The 22,483-nt window shown below is 28.3% G+C and overlaps 2 protein-coding genes across 2 annotated transcripts; both read left to right on the forward strand.

Annotated features, from left to right (window-relative positions):
- Positions 1-1,030: 1,030 nt before the first annotated feature.
- On the forward strand, positions 1,031-3,279 carry LOC137809946 (bax inhibitor 1-like). Its single transcript, XM_068611010.1, has 6 exons — positions 1,031-1,284; positions 1,542-1,685; positions 1,770-1,861; positions 2,233-2,419; positions 2,777-2,932; positions 3,019-3,279. Exons 1-6 carry the CDS (start codon positions 1,180-1,182, stop codon positions 3,067-3,069), a joined length of 735 nt encoding a protein of 244 aa, XP_068467111.1. The 5' UTR covers positions 1,031-1,179; the 3' UTR covers positions 3,070-3,279.
- Positions 3,280-10,917: 7,638 nt separating this feature from the next.
- On the forward strand, positions 10,918-17,691 carry LOC137809947 (GATA transcription factor 26-like). The gene is made up of 8 exons (XM_068611011.1): positions 10,918-11,842; positions 13,368-13,736; positions 14,297-14,726; positions 14,983-15,055; positions 15,441-15,544; positions 15,830-16,016; positions 16,111-16,219; positions 17,155-17,691. The coding sequence occupies exons 1-8, from the start codon at positions 11,803-11,805 to the stop codon at positions 17,457-17,459; spliced, it is 1,617 nt and encodes a 538-aa protein (XP_068467112.1). The 5' UTR covers positions 10,918-11,802; the 3' UTR covers positions 17,460-17,691.
- Positions 17,692-22,483: the final 4,792 nt, after the last annotated feature.

Genomic DNA, 22,483 nt, shown 5'->3' on the forward strand with positions numbered 1-22,483 from the left:
AAAATTTAAATTTATTTAAATTTAATTTACATATTCTTTTTTAATTTATATTTTAATTGATCAATCCAACTAGACCTAGTCTAATGTAGACCTAGTCTAATGTGGACCTAGTCTAGTTAGATCCAACTTAACATAGATTTTGTTTAGTTAAAATTTACTTAAACTTAGTTTGATCTTAATCTAATTCATATTGACTTGGGTTAGTATTGATCCAACCTATGGACTTGACCTAACCCAAGACTTCATTTGACTCAGTCCCAAATAAACCAACCTAATTCAACTTAATCTTAACATGAGTCTCACTTGATTTGACATGATGTGTCCTGATTTAATTTGGATTTTACTCAACTTTGTCCAATTTTGACTCAACCTAATGTTGAATTAACCCAACTGAATTTGATCTATCTCAATCCAACCTAAGTTCAACTTAGGTTGTACCTAAATCATCCCAAATTAGACTTAGTTCGACTCAAACTAATATGACATTGTACTTAATTGACATGAGTTGACCTAACTCAAACATATTATATTATGCTTTATCTATACCTAACCAAATATAATTAACCAATACTCACTTTAATTTTAAGTTTTTAAAATCTAAAAAAAATATTTAATTGAATAGATTGAAATTAAAATTTAAAATATGAATTTTAGATTTGAGATAAAAATTATTAAAATAAAATTAAAATAATATAAATTTAAATAATTATAAATTAAATTTAAAAATTATTATTTTTCATCCCTATTTTTAATTTTGTTAACAGCATTAAAGTATTTTTTTCTTTCAATTTGATAACAATGCACCTTGTATATTTATGTATTACTTATTTTTTGTACAAATTTATATGATTTGTTATTTAAAATTAAAAAAATGAAGCAAAGGGATAACATTTCAAATAGTTGAAAAAAAACTATTAATCCCAATATTCAGACTTATTAAGTGAAGTTGTTTTTAATTGTCTACCCATGATGGTAGCTTTAGGTGAAGAAACGGCACAAGAAAAATACCAAATATATATAATACAGCCGGTTGCAGAGGAATAATCTTAGGTGGAAGTTTCTGCGAAATTAGGCTCCGTCCTTTCAAATATTAAAATAAATATAAATAGTTTTGGGCTCTTCACATTGAAATAAATTTCTGTTATTCATTCATCCAATTTGTGTTTGAGATCCAAAACAATGGATGCTTTCAATTCCTTCTTCGATTCAAGAAACCGATGGAATTACGATACGCTCAAGAACTTCCGTCTCATTTCCCCGCTCGTTCAAAATCACCTCAAGAAGGTTTCCTTCTAATTTCTGCCTTTTTATCTTTTTTTTTCTTCAATTAGCTAAGAAATGTTGAAACCATGGATTTTCTAGGTTTTATCTCGTCGTATTTGGAATAATAATGCTCCTTCTTTTGCTTATATCAATTTCTCTGATTTTAGTTAGGGTTTGCAAAAATTAGGGTTGTAGGATCTTCGGGTGGTGGTTATATTTGGATTTCAGGGTAAATTTTAGTTTATTGATATGTTAATTTGGTTGATTGATTGTTGTAGGTTTATTTCACTCTGTGCTTCGCCGTGTTTGCTGCTGCTGTTGGGGCCTACCTTCACGTCCTGTTGAATGTTGGGGGTTTTCTTACTACGGTGGCGTGTGTGGGAAGCAGTGTTTGGTTACTCTCTACACCTCCTTTTGAAGAGGTATTTGTCATTTTAAGCCTATGTTGTTTTTTGGTTTTGTGACCGTTATTCACCTGTTTTTGTCTCTCTGTGTGTGATGTGCAGAAGAAGAGGGTGACTTTGTTGATGGCCGCCTCACTGTTTCAGGGTGCCTCCATTGGACCTTTGATTGATTTGGCTATTCAAATAGAACCAAGGTATGTGCTATATGGTGGTCAATGGATTGTGTGAGGATTCGTATGATACATTCAACGAGCCCGTCACCTTTGATTGCAATTAAATTATTGACGTTTTTGGATAAACTTTTAACGACTTTGTGAAGGTGAAGCAAATGAGAAAAAAAAAATGAAATTTAACTTCTCTCATATTGATATAAACGTATGAATAAGAATAAGTTAAAATAAATGTATTGGAAAATTTAAATGAGAGTTTCTGTAAAAGCTTGGGTGTATAATTATTTTTTTCTCCTGTTAGTTCTTTTATTTACAGTAGTCTTCGTGGGGGACAATTGGCTGGTGCGTTGATGAATGTTTTATAGTTCCGTGACACTATTCTTTTGTTGCTCCAGCCTTATCCTTAGTGCATTTGTGGCAACATCCTTGGCCTTTGCATGCTTCTCGGGAGCAGCTTTGGTTGCAAGACGTAGGGAGTACCTGTACCTTGGTGGCTTGGTTTCTTCTGGATTGTCCATCCTTCTCTGGTTGCACTTTGCTTCTTCCATCTTTGGAGGTTCAACAGCTCTCTTCAAGTTTGAGGTAAGTGGCTGTCATTATTCCCATTTTGCGAAAATAGCTTGGGGCACTCTAATTCTTGGTTATACATATATTTAGAGAAATGCTGTCGATACTCTTTTTAAGACTCTCTTTCTGACATTCTCTCTAAGATTGGTAATTGAATGGAAATTACAAATATTAGTCAGTTCTACTTTTCATTCAATGATCCTGCCACTTTATTTAGAACTAAGACGTCTAAATATCTTATTTCTAATAAATATTAACCGATAACCAATAGATTGTTAGAAGGAGTATTAACATCTCTTATAAGAATTCAATATTTTGTTTTTCTATCCTTTAAGTCTCAAATTACATGGAGTTTATTTCATGTTGTGGCAGTTGTACTTTGGGCTTTTGGTGTTTGTGGGTTACATTATAGTAGATACCCAAGAAATAGTTGAGAGAGCACACATGGGCGATCTGGACTATGTAAAGCATGCCTTGACCTTGTTTACTGACTTGGTTGCGGTTTTTGTCAGGATTCTTGTTATTATGGTGAGTTTGATTGTAAAGCATCCTTTTATAGATTCTCTTCTACCTTGCAAATTCGTATTGACGGGATTTTTACTATTATTTTTCAGTTGAAGAATTCAGCTGAGAGGAATGAGAAGAAGAAGAAGAGGAGAGATTAGTTTATTACCAGTCTCTGCTCGGTTTACACTTCTCTTGGCTTGGTCTTCAATACATAGGATACTTGACTATAAAGTGTTTTAATCTTCATGAGCTTGTTCCTACTTGTTTGCTTTTGAACTTTATAACAAAACATGTATCAAAATGAAAAAAAATAGGTTTCTAAGTATTTTTAATATAAATAACTAGAGAAGCTTTAAAAAAATTAAAAATGTTTTATAGTTTCAATTTTATCTTAATACATGTTATAAAGTAAGGTGGTCTTGGACAACCAATTTTCGACCCAAAATAGGAATAGTTAGTCGATTTAAAATATAGTTTGAGTATTTATACAACCAATTATAACTTTTAAGAATATGCATTAATCATTGACAAATCATTATTAAAATTACTTATTTGTTTAATAATGTAATTGGATTAAATATGCTTTTCAGTTATTGCAATTCTTACAATTTCTTTTTTTAATTGTATGGATAAAATGGAAGTTAAAGTAATCAATCTAACGTGATATTTTTGAGGGTCAATTGTACAATGCAAGTATTTGAAATTTTAAAAATAAATTTGTAAATTTAATGTTTATTTTTTACAAAGTATATAGTAGAAACCATGTTAGGATTTTAGATTTCAGAGAGATATAAGAAAATATTCTATGATTATTAAGATAAAAATGAATTACCAAAAATTTCGGAATTAGGTATGAAGAAAGTAACCGTGTTTTAAAGGGCAGTATTTTAAATTCTTATAAAAAAATTACATCCCTTTGCCGAAATGCTTGTGATTTATGAATGTAAAGTAAATATAACACGGGATCCATTAAGTCACGGACTGATACTGACTTATAATGCTTGCAATTAGAAGCACCTTAAACTTAGTTACAGCGTAGATCATGCTTTTTATTTTATAATCCTACCAAATTAAATCAAGAGTTATTTCATGCAAATATACTATGACGTGTTTGGAGCTCTTGACAAATTTATTTAACTTGAAATTTGATGATAAGGTGGCAAAACTCCATCACGTGATCATGATACAAGAGTGCTGAAAAGTTTGATCTGCTGAATGTTATATTTAGTCTTCTTTTTTTAAGTTTAAAAATTAATTTGTAAATTAAGGGCTTACTCCTACTGCAAATCGGGTGGATGGCAATGGTTGGAAGTATTCCACAATATTTTGAAAAAAATGTGAATGCATGGTGGACAAGAGCCAAAAAACAAATTAATGAAATCAGAAAGAGTATGTCACTGACAAAGTTTTGGTGCCATGTCAGGCATATGTTGTAAAGTTTCAGTACTACTTACGTTAATCAATTTTATTTTATACATTTTTAAATCTTTAAATAATTACAGTACTACTTATGTATTATATGATTTTAAAAGTTCCAGAACATTCCATAGGGGACTAACAAACTTTTATTAATACAAATCAAGACTTCTATTAACCCTAAAACCATATGTTGCTTTTTCTTAATTCGCAGATAAAGTCTGAATAACCAAATAATTCAACCATCATACACAACATCGAATACTATTTTTTTTTTACAAGCTCACAATAACATACACAGACGAAAGTGTTGTTCTTGCATTCTACAATTTTATCTCATTAAATTTTAAATAATTATAGATTTACTTTGCATTTAAACACGAAATTTTCCAATTTTTATGATATTTATAAATAATTAATTTATTCATAAATATAAAAAAATATAATGATAACTTTTTTTAAAAATGAAATCGGATTTTAAAATAAAGTTGTGACGAGTTATTTAGAATAAAATAGTGAATTCATATGACAACCTATTTTCGTTCAGAATTTATAAATTTTGATCCCAATGGGGATAAAAGTTCATCATTTATTTGGAAGGTAGCCCTACAGTGATAAGTGTAACATCAAATTATAATATTTCAATAATGTGACAGCCTTTGATAATTCGACTCATCACGCAAAGTCACTAACATGCTCCTTCTCCCAAAAATATGCAATCATTCTACGCTGAGGAAACAAGCATCAGAAAAGAGTATTATGCACACTGCTCACCACAAGTATTTAGACCCAATAAACAATAAATCAAACTAGTATACTGCCTAAGAATATATAACATTTTTATATCTATAAGTAAAAAATAACTTTAAACTTAATTTAATTTTAAAAAATATTTTATAAGATAATTTTCATAATTATTTATATATTGAAATTATGTTCAGATTTTTAACATATTTCTTATAGAATAGGTAGTTGGATCCAAATGATTGGAAGATAAGTTCAATAAACTCTCGTTAAAATAGATAGACTCTGATTAACTCTAATAGTATATTAAGAATTAGACTATAAACTTAACTTAATCTATAAAATTGATTTATAAAATAAAATTTACATTAATTAAAATTTAACATTTAGATTGACTTTAAACCAAACCAAGTAATATTTTATGTGTTTCATAGTTTAAAGTGATGAGTTTTAGACTTTAAAAAGGAAAAATTGTTATCTAAATTGTGTAACCTCAACTCATTTGCCAACATGTACATGGGTAGTTGCAAATCCTGATCAGAAGCCACCTTTCCTTTTGGCATCTTTGCACACTTTATTCCATTCCTAATATTAATACCCACATAATACATTATGTTGCTATTATTAATACTCTTTTGTGTGAAGGGCCTCTATCAATCTCACTCATATGGGCCTAATACTTCCACTTAGTTTATAAGGTTCTTACATGTGTTTTTGTTACTTGGGATGAGTTGTAGGGTGAAAGATTCCAAACAAACTTACATCAAAGAGCATCAAAAAGGAAAATCGAATACTTAGGAATTTCAACAAAAAAGTTTTTACACAAAAATGATTTCCTCAGCAAAGAGGCAAACAAAAGATACGAAGCTGATTCCTAAATAAAGTAACCACAAAATATAAGTGTGTGAGTGGAAAATAATTAACAAAGAATAATTATGGTAATTGCAATGTCAATGGTTTGAGAATGACACAGGAATTAGGGTTAGAAATAAATTTACACTGCATTTGTGTGCGCTGCAGAGTCACCACCCCACTTAATGGAATATCACTGAAACTCTTTGAGATATCTTTTTCCCCATTCAAATTACAAAAATTAAATCAACCCTAATAGATTATTAGGTTTCTCTTTTCTGTTCTATAAAAGGACAACACACAACTCAACTTTTTGCGTTTCGGCACATTAATGTAATTTGCCAGATCCCACCACGATTCTCTAGCTACTCATAAAAACTTCAATTCATTAAATCTGATTATTTATTTTTGTATATTTTTATTTTATGACCATTTACACAGTTATAAAATTATAAGGGCTTTTCAAATTAAAGTTTTTGTATTGTTGAATAGCCAAAGTTTAGGATTTGAATGTGTTTTTCTTTAAGTTTAGTGTAAAAAAATTACATTCATAAAGATTAAAAAAAAAGAGTACGAGTGTTAATACATGTGATATGATTATTTTCTTACGTCATTATTTTGCTCAAATGTTAATTGGTATTAATATTAAAGAATATAATTATTTATATTAATATAAGAGGTGATTTTTAGTATTAGATGGGGATAAATTGAAGTGAAAATGAAAACAAAATGAAAAATCAAATATAGTATTGAGAGATTGTGGGAGAAAGGTGAAGTTGGAGTTACACATGAAAATTGTGATATTAGAAGATTGCACAACAAGAATGAGATTGAAATTGGGTATTAAAGTCATGAAGAATAACTAATATGCATTTATTGTTTGTAATTTTAATTTATATTTGAGACAATAGTTGGAATCTGTAAAAAATATTTAAAAAAAAACTGTTTTTATAAGATTGAAAAATTGTAACTTCTTACCTTTAATAAAATTTTCCTATTCAACTCCATACAATCTTATTTTCTCATATAAAAATTGGTTGTTTAAAAAAAACGAAATTAGTTATTTTAAAAATGTTATATAAAAAAAATTGGAAAAGTTGTTCACATTATAATCTATTATCTTAATAAAAGATTAAAATATTGTATATATGGAATGTTAATATATGTTTTTGGAATAGTTTATATTTTAAATATTATCTTTTCTCTATACATTGCATCTCCAACATTTTTGTTTTATCTTTATCATGCAGTAACCTTCCAACTTTTTTCTACATTGGTAGGTATCAATGTTAGTTAGCAATTAAAATTAAATTACCACGGTTACTTATGAGATAAATAAATGAATCAATTGTATAATAATTATGTAAGAAGATGAATTAATCGTTTTAATCAAATAATTTTCCTTAAAAAAAAATTATTAAATAACAACTAAATTTAGAGAAAAAAATAATTAATCATTTGACTAAATTAGATACTATTTTAAAAATTAAAAAAATATTAATATATGGTAGTTTTTATTATTATAAAAATTTATAAAATAGTTTATAACTTTATATGTAAATTAGCTATCAAGCTTTTAGCTATTTATATTTTAGATTGTAAATTAGTTTCTAAGAGACTAATTTAAAATATAAAGTAGTAAGTAAATAAATTTTTTTTAATTATTAGATAACAAATGATAAATTATTTTATAAATTTTTATTAATAATAGAAACTACATTTGATATTAATAATTTTTTTAGTTTATAAGAAGGTTTCTAATTTAATCAATTAGTAACTAATTATTTTTGTCTTTAAAATTAATTTTTAATTAATGATTTTCTTGTAGTATAAATAATTATAAAATTACAATACTTTTAAAAATTTATGGAATTTGATTATATAATATTAAGACATTTCATATCTTTCATACTATATACTAATACTAAGTCATCAAATTGACACCTTGACTCTTTGTTACTAAATAGGTGGTAGAAACTTTTAGATTTTTTTCCATCTAATACTTTTTATTTATATAATTATGTTATCAACAAATTGATACATTTTGTAATTCAATATTTAAACTATATTCAAATAAGATTATGATACTCTCATAATAATGACCTTTTACACAAATACTTCATTAATTTAATTATATATAATTTTTACACACATACATCATTATTATTTAATTACACTCTTGTAACCACAGGAATGTAAAGTTAAAAAAAAAAATAGTATAATCCACTTTTTAAACTTTTAAAATTATCTTAAGCAAAATAAAACATTCCACTTAGAATAGAAGAATATTTATTGATTGAGTTCTCTTCACTTTAGCAACATTCCTAAAAATAAAAATCCAATTTCTTTTTTAATGATATATAGTCTAAGAGAGATAATTTTTAAGTTGAACACGAATTTACATATTTTGAATATTCTTTAAATGGATCGTCTTAGTGAAATATTTTACCTAAATATGAATATAGTGAAATAATAATTAGCTTGAGCAAGAATTTATCAATATTAGTGAATTTTCTTCTATTCTGTTTGGACAAGAAATTTGTACTTAAACGAGAAATGTTGATATTAACAATTCAAACTTTTAAAACTGAGAAAATTAAACAAATTAATTAGTACTAGCTCTATTTAACTAATAACGGATAAAACTGATTCACTAAAGTGAAAATGTAAAAAGTATTTCGAAGACTGATTATTTATCTTTATAAATTCACTGAAAAAAACTTAATACATCTTATTATTTTTATTTTATTTTATACAAGCTTTCATGTTATACTTCATTATGCAACTTAACATCTCAGCTAGACTCACACCTCAAACAACATTAATTATCTACCATTACATGAAAAAATTATTATTAAAAAAAATACAAAAATATGAAAAGATTAGACAAAACCATATATTAATAAAAACGAAAAACAATACATCTTACTATTTACACCACATCCAATTTCTATTATCTTAACTTAAACTCAAAATTACATGCATATTTTATATATACAATTTAAATTCAATTATTTATTTCAATGTATTCCACACACTCATATTAAATAAAAAAGCTTACCTTCATTATTGATAATTTTTTTAATTATTTATTGTATTTATTCCGGGTAAACAAGAAAAAAAAAGTAATATTTCTTACAAATTATAAAATTCTATCAAATTGACCATCATTTCTTTTAAAAACTTGGTTTATGTTAACTACCAAAAGAATAATAATTATGATAATTAGTGCGTAGTGTATTTAATTAATAGTTTAAATTTTTAGAATTCATTTATTTATAATTGTGATGCAAAATTTTCTCAGATGCATTTGTTAAAATGTTCATTATTTTATTAATATATTGAGATTACATATCATTTATCATTTTCATTTTTTTTATTTTTGAAAAATAATGATTATTTTCTCATTTTTATAATATTTAATTAGTGTTTGATTATTAGGAAACTGTATGCTATAAAATCAGACCATCATCATTTTATGCTGGATAAAATTTTATTTGGGTTAAACAATGCATACATTATTTGTTCTGTTCTTTTTCTAAATTCTGAAGTTATTTTATATATATATATATATATATATATTATTTGTACAAGGCTTTATCATTGTTTAATATTTTATTTCTATTTTTTCCCTTTGTAATGTAAATGTAATAAAATTAATAAAATATCTAAAATTTATCACTTGAAATTTAAAATTTAAAATAATAATAGTAATTCCACATACCTCCGATCACAATTAAATACATCATATCAATACCCACTCATTTAGTTGTTGTTATCAATTTAAATAAACTTTTTTTATTAACTAATAATAATTTTATATTTCTTCGTGACAGGATTCTTGTTTGAATGGTAATGATAATAAAAAATAATGAAAAAAAATCTGAATTTTCTAAGATAAATTGAAAGGAGAGAGAATGATACAAATATATTATGAAAAAAAAGATATGTAGTCAATATTTTCACACTTATACACGGATAAGATAATGAGATGGAATTTTTTTTTAATTTATTATAATTATATATGAAATTTGAAACTACTCCTACCTGAGATAGTTGAAATATATTTAAAACATGTTATGAATTAATTACTATAAATAAATACAATATTAATGTACAAAAGATAAAATCTAATAATTTAATTATTTTTTAACATAATATAAATCATAATAAATCTAATAACTTATTTATATTTTTAACATAATATAATCATAACAAATTAGTAAAAAAATACTCATTTTGTTAACATTCACATTTTAAATTCTAAAAAGCTAGAGTTTTGTGAGTTTCTATAACAAACACATGTATTGCGTGAAATGGAATTCTAATTATTAATTCCTCTTATTTTTATATTAAGTTTATGTTTTCATATATTTTTTAAAGTGTCAAGCATCATTCACAAATAAATTTTAATCCAACTCATTCATATTTAATTAAATAGATTTTTATTTATCGTTTAACTCCAATATACATTTTTTACACTCTAAATTCTACTTTTACTAATACATATTTTTATTTACCTTAGTATCATAACGTCATTTACATAAACATATTTTCAATTTCATGAATATATAACTTAATTTATAAAATATAAAGCTTCCATACTAAGAGGTACCCACTAAACACGTTCCATATTTGGTAAACATAAAATTATGATAAATTATTATTTATTTTTACCACAAATTTTCACTTTTTTTCTTTCTTTTCTTACCTACCAACTTTGGTTTTCTCTATTTCCTTTTTCTTCTATCCAAACAAACAAAACATGAATCATCCATCATTCAGGTTAAATTAAAAATTACTATTAGATTTGGAATTCAGCAGTAACCTTCCATGGCTAATCCAACAATGATGATAATTACTTTAAGTTAATCCAACATGAATCCAACAACATATGAGAAAGTCACATAGACAGGTTTATTGTTCTATTTTTAAAAACAAAAACACCATTTTAAATCCTTATCAACATCATGTCATCACACACGGGACAATATAAAATTAAGAATTGGTATTCACATCTTGTACTAAAAAAACATTTCATTTCATAGCAGCAGGAACAAAATTTGGGAAGGGCCAAAAACATCTCCTTGTTTCTTTCTCCTCTTTCAGTGTTTTTTTTTTCCTTTCCTTCAAAAAAACAAATCAGTTATTGTAAATTCTGTTCTATTTGATTCACAAAAAATGAAGAATGGATGGGAAATGGAATACTTTTAGATTTTATTATTATTTGTTGAGAATTTAAAAAATGGATGATTAGAAAAGAAGAAAAGTCCATAGTCAACAGGATCTGTGCAATGATATTCCCCTACCCTTCTGTTCTCTCTGTAATTAGATGAGATCATATTTTTTAATATCACAAAAAGCAAAATTGAAATATTTCAAATAAAATCAACAAAAGAGAAAAATGAAAAGAGAAGAAAAAGCAGAAAAAGTTGAGACATTTACTTCTTATACAATACAAGAGGTCACACACAGAGACCTTCTCTTCTCTCTTTCTCTCTCAACATTCAACCTTCTTTTCTTTCCCCTTTTCACAACCATTTCTGAGATTCCTTCTCTAGTCTTCTCTTATTGTACAATTCCCACCTACATCAATCCTTTCAGTTGTTGCGAGATTGTTTATGTGAAATCTCTTTAAGGACTGTAAAAGGACAAAACTTTTTCTGGGTTTATTGGTTCCTGCTTTAATTTTTCTTTCAGCAAACTATCATTTCTGGGTTTTCCTATAAAAGAAAGCATTTCTACATAACTATTGTATTTTTTTCAGAAAAAAAAAACATTTTTTGTTATTTTTTTTGTCAAAGATATAATTTTTTTTCTCATTTTCCCGTAATCTTTTTCTTCATATCTTTTAATTAATCTGCGGGAAAGATTGACACATGGGTAAACAAGGTCCTTGCTATCACTGTGGAGTTACAAGTGAGTTCTTGTTTCTTCAATATATAATAATTTCTTTTAAGTTATTTATTTATTTTTGTATTGTTTTTACGAAGAGTTTGTGTATTTGAGAATTGAAATGTGTCGAGGGAAGAGATTATGTTCAATTTAAACTATTAAGAAATCATGTGTTCTGTGGATATATATGAATTAGAAAGAATACAACTGTGCTGTTCTCCATAGTATTTGTAATTGAAAGATGTGAAAAATTATGTTTGTTTCCTAATTATATGTGTTTCTTACTCTTTTATTGCTATTAGTTCCCCTATCTATATTCCAAATCCGAACCCATGTAAATGTTGCAAAATTAAGCTTAGAGTTCATTGAATGTGCGACTTCTTAATAGGAACAACACTCACTACTTTTAAGGTCTTTATCAAAGAGTCAACCCACAGTTCATGTCTTACTAGTTGGATGGTATTAAGATAAGAGAATCATGCGTTTGTAAAATGGCAGTAGTTAGTTCATTCATGTATTTGGAAAGACTTTTACAAAACTGTTTTCATTTCCTCTTCAAAGCAGTTTTTCACTGTGCCGGAGGATATTGGAAGCATTGCATTCTTCTCATCCCTCAGACATGACTTATTACTCCCTTGCTTTCTTTCTAATGAATAATCATTACTTGGGCTTCTTCATTAATTTCTTTTGAATTAATTTTGTTTGCAGTACTTATTGGTAATCAACTTAATAGAACTAATCCTGCAAGTTAGGACTTGAAGGTTTTCGTTGTTTTGCTTATAATTCCTCAAAGTTTTGAAGTTTTTGCACCTGGACTTTTGTTCAGTTCTCTAGCACTGTGTTTTGCACAAAGTACAATGTTTTCAGTCCTTAAAAGAAGGGAATCTGCCATTTAACTTTGTTTTATGTGTGAGACTATGCAGTTACTTACTGTCAGTAATTTCAGTTAAATTGCAATCGTTGTTTTCACTATCAGCCTACAAGTGTATTTTTCAGCTAAACTGCAATCATTGACTTCACCATCAGTCTTCAAGTGTTCGTAATTTTGAGTCCCACCACTAACTGCTTGAGGTTTTTTAAATCAATATTGGTTTTCCTGCAAAAGGGTATTGACATGTATTACTCTCAAATTTAAAACCAGTCGGCTAATAAAAGTAAAATAGTCGACATTTTTTCATAATTATTGATGTTGTTTGTAGTGCCAACATAGGTGAAATGATGCAGAGTGATGCCTTAGACCTCTCATTTCTGTTTGTTTAACTAATAACTGACGGATGATGATATCTGAACCCTGAAACTTTTGTTGAGTTCAGCTTTCTGGTATATGAAAGATACTAGCCACTGCAAAATATTTTAATCCAAGAAGTTTAAGCTATTTCACAATATCTAACCTGACTTGTATTTTTTGTAATATGAGTCATGAATTGGATTGTCAGTAAAATATGAATATGTAGCTGTTAGTACTCTATCCAATCTGAGTTACATCTCTATTCTTGACTACAAGGGCTCTAAATTTTTGTAGGTTTCTGACAATTGAGCATTGCAACAGGCACACCACTCTGGCGCAATGGACCACCTGAGAAGCCAGTACTATGCAATGCATGCGGGTCTCGGTGGAGGACAAAGGGAACTCTTGCAAATTATACCCCCTTACATGCTCGAACAGAAACTGATGCTTGTGGAGATCAAAGGGTTTCCAGGGTAAAGAGCATATCAAATAAGAAGAGAGAAGTGACATTGCTCAAACAAAATAATAACCATGATAATGTACTTTCTGGAGGGTTTGCATCTGATTATAACCAGGGAGGTCAAATCTTCTTGGATGAAGATGTAAGCAACCGATCAAGTTCTGGATCAGCTATCTCTAACTCAGAGAGCTGTGCACAATATGGTGTCATGGATGCTTGTGATCTGACAGGTTGGATTAAGATCTTCATAACTGATTACAGCTCAGAAATGAGCATTCATCATTTTGAAACAATTATTGGTTTTATTGCCTGTCCAGATTTATATTAGCACAATCAAATAGTGAATAATGGAGTGAGGAAAAATGAACAAAGAATTAGATTTTGGAAATGGTTTCGTAGTTGTTGGTTTTCCTGGAAGAAAAACAAGTGAACTTTGCTGACAAAAATCATTGATGTAAATTAGATATTTTACTACCAGAAGCTCTAATTATAACATTTGTACTGGCAAGTTCTATATTTAAACATGGATTATCTTTTTCTCTTTGTTAGTCTATAACAAGATATTTAAACATGGATTATCTTTTTCTCTTTTTTCTCCTAATAATAGAATGTGATATCTCACATTTATGCTTCATCTGTCTAGTTCATTATTAATTGACTTCGATCAAGAATTTCTACTTGTGTGTTACTAGGTAAAACATATAATCTCCTACATACAAAACAGGTAACTCTTTGTATTTTTCTTTTATGGAAACACGTAATTATAATATAGATATTTTGGTTAATTTAGGTCCTGCCCAGTCAGTGGTTTGGGATGCCATGGTGCCTTCAAAAAAGAGGACATGCGTTAGCCGTCCAAAGCCTTCTTCTGTTGAGAAGCTAACAAAAGATTTATGTACTATTCTTCATGAACAACAGTCTTATTTTTCTGCATCTTCTGAAGAAGATCTTCTTTTTGAAAGTGAAACACCAATGGTCTCTGTTGAGATAGGACATGGAAGCATTCTCATCAGGCATCCTAGCTATATAGTCCGTGAAGAAGAGTCTGAGGCTAGTTCTTTTTCAGTTGATAATAAACAATGGCCAACGAGTGAGGCATATTCTTATGTTGGTCCCATTCTAATGCATAATGATTCTAGTTACTTGAAACCATCATCTCTGGAAGTCGAAAAGATCAGGAACTATACTGGCTTAGGAAAGGAGCCGGAGCACCATAAAAGGTATGCTTTCACAAACTAGTTTATGGCATACTTTGCAGCAGCTATGATTGTGTATCATTAATTAATGTGACAAAAGAATCTATTCTAATGTTACAAACTATGGAACACATTTTGTTTGTTTCTGCCAAACAAAGTCCGTTGTTTCTGTATGTACGGCATAAATTTTCCTTCTGCATGTCATGAACAGGTAGAAATTGTATTGAAAAGAGACAAACATACTCTGTCAACATTAATGTTTCTGTTTTTTAAATTTCAGTGAAAAGTCTCAACATGAAAGAGTACAAAACCTTGGCAATCATGAATCACCACTGTGCTCTATAGATTTAAATGTGAGTTACATAGCCCTTCCCATTGTTTTTTGGCATAAATTGACAAAAATGCTCATATCCATGCTTGCGTTAACCAATTGGACATGATTTTTAAATCAGTGTCGGGGTTTCAAATTTTAGCACTATTTTTTAGTAGTTTCTTGAATCGTTTCTTAGATTCTTCATTCATATAACTAAACAGCAATCAGGCAGGATAGCACTTCGATTCAAGATTTTTTAGAACAGTCAATATTTCCTTAAACAATTAGTTTTTAGTTTAGTATTCTCACCTTGTTCAGCATAAATATTTATTAATTATTAATAACATATTATTGGGTAAGCCTGTAGGGTGTCAAATATGTATAATTGTTGAGTACTTAATGTAATTGTTGTTATGTATGGTTAGGATATAGTAAACTATGAAGAGTTTTTGAGAATCTTGACAAATGAAGAGCAACAACAGTTACTGAAGTTACTTCCAGTGGTTGATACTGCTAAACTTCCTGATAGGTTAGAATTCTACTCTTGCATTTGTATTTCGCCATGTTTTTCTTGTAACTGATAGAAAAGCTTGCAAATTCCTGTGTTGATACTCTTGTGTAATAGTTTCAAATCTGAATATTATCGCCATTGCTTTGATTCCCTCTGAATATTATAGCCATTGCTAGAATATTTCTGTTTTTTTTTAAAGGATATATTAAGAAAGTAATGCTCTACAGTGCATTACATAAATATAATTGAAAATGTTGAGACTTAAGACTGAGACTGACAACTTGTGTGTTGCTGTGTGTGCAGCCTTAAAGTCATGTTCAATAGTTCTCAATTCAAGGAGAACTTAACTTATTTTCAGCAGCTTCTTGCGGAAGGAGTTTTTGATATCTCTTTGTTGGGGGCAAAACCTGAAGACTGCAAGACTTTGAAAAGACTTGCAATATCCAATCTGTCAAAGTCAAAATGGGTAGAACACTATAATTTTCTCAAGGTTTGTACTATGTACTAGTTTTTTATGTCACCAATAGATATCTTGTTTGAGTATGTTGATTCTCAAAAGATGTTACATCTTTCTATGGATGCAGAAATATGAAAACAAAGATGGCAAATTTGATTCTTTTGGATCTGCTAGTACAACATCCACTAATGTTGCAAACAAGAGAACACGTGACAGCAGAAATCAAAACTTTCCAGGTTAGCTAAAAATCTGATATAGAAGAGCAAGAAAAAACCTTTAGTTTATTTTCTCCCTAATGTGTTGAATAATGGTGTGATTGTTGTGTATACCTTGTACGCATAAATTTAAAATTATAAAATTTTGGTTGATAACTCATAACTAAATTTTCTGGAGCACTGAAAAATGTTAGTAGTATTTAATTTTTGCTATTTGTTAGGAAATCCCATATCAACTATCTTAATTCTTGGAATGAGACATATATTTGTTGGGTGATTTCACCTAATGCCAATTAATTTTAAGTTGAAATCTGACGTGACATTAAAGCGTATAACTCATTTTGGTAAATCATCTAATAAACTCGCATGGTTTAACAAACATTTATGGAAGGGGGGTGTTGTATTAGAGTTTCTATATTTTAAAGATTTTATACTGTCATGCAATAAGATGTAATTCTTTTTATTAATTAAGTAGTTAATATATAATTTCTTTTTTACTTTTCACAGTTTGTTATTGAATGATAGTGTAAAAATCAGGTTTTTGACGAAACTGGGTCAATTTTTGCCCCTTATTACCAAAAATGGTGTCGTCTTTTAAATTTGGGAAAGTTGTGCCACTGTGATACGATTTTTATGTAATCACTTTGAACTAAAGTTGTGTCACGCTGACATGATTTCTTCACAATGAAATCGTGTCGACCTTTTCGCAATAAAGTTGTGTCATGTTGATAAGACTTCCCCAACTTACTTTAAGAAACAATCATATTTTAGTAATAAGGGCAAAATTTACCCCACTTTTGTCAAAAACCCTGTAAAAAACTATTACATTGCATTTAAAAGGTTGAATAATGTTCTGCTTTTAGAAAATTTTGTTATCTGCTTAAACACAGTTGGTTATGACTTCCTTTTATAATTTAACTAGGAATAATCCTTAAAACTCATCTTGCCAATTTCAGAATTGCATACAGTAATGAGGAGCCCCAAAAGAATGACCACCAAGGCTGGCTGTGAGGGAAAAGAGGGGGTAGAAGATGGTGCTTGCTATAGTCCAAAAAGCCTATTTGCTTTGCCTCCTGATGCTAGTTCACTCATGTTTGGTTCTTTAAACTTTGTTGAGGAGATTGGTGACCAGGATCTGCTGCTAGAGGTGCCATCTAACACTTCTTTTCCCCAGGCAGAGCTCTTGCACCCAAGTTTAAGCCTTGGTGCTCAAGCCAGCACTAGTAGTAGCTCAGTCTACTCACATCTTCTTCATCATTAAGTACACACTCTTTACAAGGTCCTTTGGATGGCTACTTTGGAGCTTATTTTACATCTTAAACACATGATGCTTGTGCTTTTCTTTACTTGCAAGTTGCAATCTTCTTTAGCTTGGATTGCCAACTCTGAAAGTTGGGTGGGTTTTTCTTTTTTTGTATAGGTTGGTATAAGATTGTAACAATATAGCATGAAATGAGGAGAGATTATATAATAATATCCAGGGCTTTTGTGTAGTTTTCGTTTTGTGAATAATTTTGCCACTTTTTTTTTACATAATCTCAAAAAAAATGAGAAGACAAACATTGTGGGAGGTGTGTGGAGGAACTGGACAATCATAGGATCTAAAGTTAAGTTTGAAAGGTGCATTTGATTTGATGCATTCCTTTGTCGAATGCTTAATTGTGATGGAAGAACCAAAAAAGTGTAGCATGAGATAAACTTTTAAAGTAACTTCTTTGTTTCGACTGAATTTTGGACTGAGAAAGCGTAGATAAATGAATAGAAATATTGGAAAAGTTAAAACAATGGTTTAATTTGGCCCGGAAATTAGGTGAATGTACAATTTGCAAAAATATTACGAAAATGGAAAAGTTGTCATTGTGGATAACCACGACTTTGAATAATGAAGTTGATTTTTTTTAATGATTATTAAGATGAAAATATTTATGTAATAAATTTAAAATCATTTAAAAAATTTCTTTTACATAAATTGAATATTTTCTTTGCATAGAATTTTATTTTATGTTATATAATTTTAAAATTCAGATTTTATTAGTTTTTAAATTATCATAGTTTAATATCATTATATATATATATTTTTTATATTTATTTAATTGGAATATATATTGTTTAAAAAATATATTACATAATGTATTCTCATTTAAAAAAATATATATTTTTGTTTTATTTAAAAATATTTTTAGCCACTAGAATCATCAAATAATTTTCATTAATATCTTATTTTTTTAATAACTTATATTCAATAATTTTATTTATTTATTACGTATTTATTTTAACATAAATACATATCTACTATTTTTTTTATATTATATAATCTATGTAATATATACTCCCATTAACATTCATATTAGATAATGTAAAAAATTATACATAAATTGTACCTCATCTATGTATAAATGTATAATTGTACCAATGTTAAATCATACTTCATTGCTTAAACATTTTTTAAATACAACACAAATATTTTTAAATTTAACAATATTTAAAAACAACTTTAGAGAATATAAATAATTGGTAATTATTAGAAACTATTTATTAATAATAAAGATTAATTTAAATATTAATAATTTTTTAATTTTTAAAATAATATATAATTTAGTCAATATAATAATTATTTTTTAAAATTAATTTTTATTTAATGATTTATCAGTAATGAAGTAATAGAGTTTCTACGAATAAAAAGTGTAATAAATAGCTGTACCTTAAAAAAATTTCAAACAAAAGGGATTAATACTAGCTTTCAAATCATTTCACAGGAAAGATATTAGTGTTATATGATATTCTTTTGTAGAAATTAAGTTAAAGAGCTTGAAAATTTCAATAGAATGAATATTTAAACTCCATGAAATTAAACCCTAAACTGATAGTATTAATTTTATCAAATTTAAAAAGAGAAAATCAAACTATAATAAGTATGAATGTAGGCATAAGTAGGTATAATTCAAAATACATCCTTTTTTTTATAGAGAATTTAATATGTATACATATCAAGCAAAAATTCTCAAGAAGATAAACATTACTGGAATCCTCTCACATGCAACATCATCTACTATCATGTAAATACACAATCATCACAAATAAAGAAAACAAAACACAACACAAACAATATGGAAAGCGAATTATATTTTTAAACTTCTATTATAAATGTAACTTTAATTAACAAGCATAATTCATCAATCCTCATACATTTTCACAAAGAAATCAAGTGTCTATAAAAATTCATAATTCATCTTTTCCATGTCAGACTTCTAATGACCCACAAACACAAAGACACTTGACTCTACTTCTGGAAGACTTGTACATTGACTTAGACTTATAGATTTGCACATGTCATACTACCTCAGTGTGAATCGACACATATGCGCACAATACTCTCAATATCGAATCACCTCATATGATGGAGTTAATTCATATAACAAATAAAATTAGTCATCTTTCAAACAATTGACCATTGATATGAAACTCTTTCGACTCTTACCACCGGAATAACTTCATTTATATGATTCCATTATATAAGTGGAGTCAGGATACCCTCTTTTAGATGAATCATTGGCCAATGCACATCTAACAATCTCAACACGGTATTTTCTTTTTAAAAAATACTATATCTCAATTGCAACTTCATATTTCACATCTCACATTATACAAAAACACACCATTTAATCACACCAAAGTTTAGAAAACAAACAAACCAAAGTTTATCCAAATATTAGATGAACACATAAACTAAAGGATTTTCAATTAAATATATAATTAAAATTCATATAAAAATTAATTAAAAATAATAAACAATAATAAAAGAGAAACACAAAAGCAAATCTTAAAATTTAGGTTTTTTTATCATGAGCGAAAATTTCATCACTTGAGCGAAAAACAATTTGAGAGCACCCTAAAATTCACCTTATTTTCGCTTGAGTAAGATTTCCTCTTACTTGAGCAAAAATGGACCCAAGAACACCCATTTTGCACCCTATTTTTAGAAACTACATAAAACTACTATATTTCAATATTTTCAACAAATTTTCATACTCAAACTTGAATTTCATCAAACATATCAGGCCACAAAACACATCTTGCTTAAAGTTGTAGAGTTACTCTCATTAAGCTATTTTATCAACCTATATATTCATTATTTCTAAACCATTTTCAGTCATCGAGATTCAAACAACCAATGCTTACAATTCTGGCACTTCAATTGAATCACAGTGAAATTCAAAACAATTCATACTATCATTCAACAATTTCAATCTCAAACCAAAACACCTTTAATAACTTATCAAGATCAAAATCAACAATTTCACATTTAATTTCACTAAATACACTACTTTACTAAAAAACAAAACAATCCTACAAGGAGGTTTGAAATTGGTGATCACGTCACCACCACATCCAGATCTTATAACCTATGGTTCTATTGAAAATTAAAACTAGCTTCCCTTACCTGACTTTGAGTAAGCGTGATAAAAAAGAACTCTAATGCTATAGGACCCAAGGATAACTTACCTGCATCATAGAGTCCTAATCAAAGATCCAACTATATCACTAGGACTCTGAACTAACAAAGACTAATCTTGAAGTTAAAAAATCATTTGCAATCGATCTCAACCAAAAAAAACTTAAAAACTCAAAATTGACTTAAAGGAAGAAAGAGCAACAATGAACGTACTCTAACTAAGATTCTGATTGGGCAATCTTGTAGTATTTGCTGTCAAGAGTCCAATGACACATTGATCGTCAATCTCATGAAAGATGAGTTCATAAAGTTAGAGAGAAGGCAACGAAAAGAAAAAGAGAAATTCTAGAGAGATGATGATTCTTTTAAAGTGAAACTTGAATAACTGATTTTTCATTTTATATACTCATTTATTTTAATAATAAAATATTCAGGTGACATTTTAGATATACCACTTCTGGTTCAAGCAAGAAACAAAAATTTAACAAATTGAATATCAAGATAACAAATTAAAATTCTAATTTCAATTAAGACAAAATATATTTCAGTCTTCAATAAGCAAACAATCGATTGAATTTTAAAATAACAGATTTTTTTTATATTTATGCATGATATTAATGCAGTCGAGAGGAAAACTTAGAGAACACAAAGATTTATATTGGTTCACTCAAAACTAAGCTACATCCAATTCCATCTAACACTAAGCTAGATTTCACTAAATCACAAATATCTATTTACAAAAGACTATTCAATAACAACTTTTGAACTCTACAAAAGCCAAAACACACATTGTAAAACTCTATCACAATTGTGTAACACTCTAAGAAACTTTATCTTTATTTGCCGAAAAATGCTCTTTAAACATTCTAGAGATCCGGGGGAGGAGGTGATATGACCGTCCTTTTGAATGTACTCATGAACATCTTACATCGAATTGCATCAGACCCCCCCGTAGAGGATCATTTGAGCTCTGAACGCCTTTGAATGATTCTCAAGATCTTCTACATCAGTGAAGAAGGCGATCTTGGGTGTTATGTAATGGGGGTGGCATGGACTCATCCATGATTTGTTGAGAGAACGACCTAGGGTCGTCCTTTGATGACAAATTTGGGGAGCGTTCTCGAGCCCCACAGTGGGGGCCAAATATTCTCGCCGGTTGACCTCGATTGGATTGAATGGGCGAACTCCACTTCTGACCTGTCTCCAATTGGTGCTCTGAGATACTGCTCCAGAGGGGGACTTTACTTGTTGATCACACTCCGACGATCAAGTCAGTGAGAACATTCAAACTAAAAATTGTTTCAGTCTAAAGTACTCAGGGTCCCAAACACCTTTTATAGACATTCCTTCAACAATTTTCATCAATGGGAATATAATCTCAACATCCAGAATATAATCTTCAACAACAATAATTTATTTTATTGTGTTTCTGTTACTTTTGGATACCAACATTCTTAACGACTTTTACTTGCATTTAATAATATACTATAACTAATTCAATTATTCTTTTATTTAATTTATTATCTTTTTTCATGTAAACTTACTTAAAAAAAACTAGATTGACCTTGTAACGAACTTTTGGACTCGCGCCCGATTCAGGCCAAGCTAGGCATAACTCACACAATCTAGTTGGCCATACATAAACGCTTGCACTAAGCACTCTGCCCATACATGTACCATAAAAAATATTTCAAATATAAAACACCCCGTTAAAATCATCATTAAGTTAAAATTAATTATTTTAAAAACATTAAAATTAATTGTTTCAAATCCCAAAAAAAAGTTGAATAAGTATTTAAAAAAATTTAAAATATATTTAAAAAATATGATAA

This window comes from Phaseolus vulgaris, chromosome 2 (assembly GCF_000499845.2).
Source record: "Phaseolus vulgaris cultivar G19833 chromosome 2, P. vulgaris v2.0, whole genome shotgun sequence".
Classification (NCBI taxonomy): domain Eukaryota; kingdom Viridiplantae; phylum Streptophyta; class Magnoliopsida; order Fabales; family Fabaceae; genus Phaseolus; species Phaseolus vulgaris.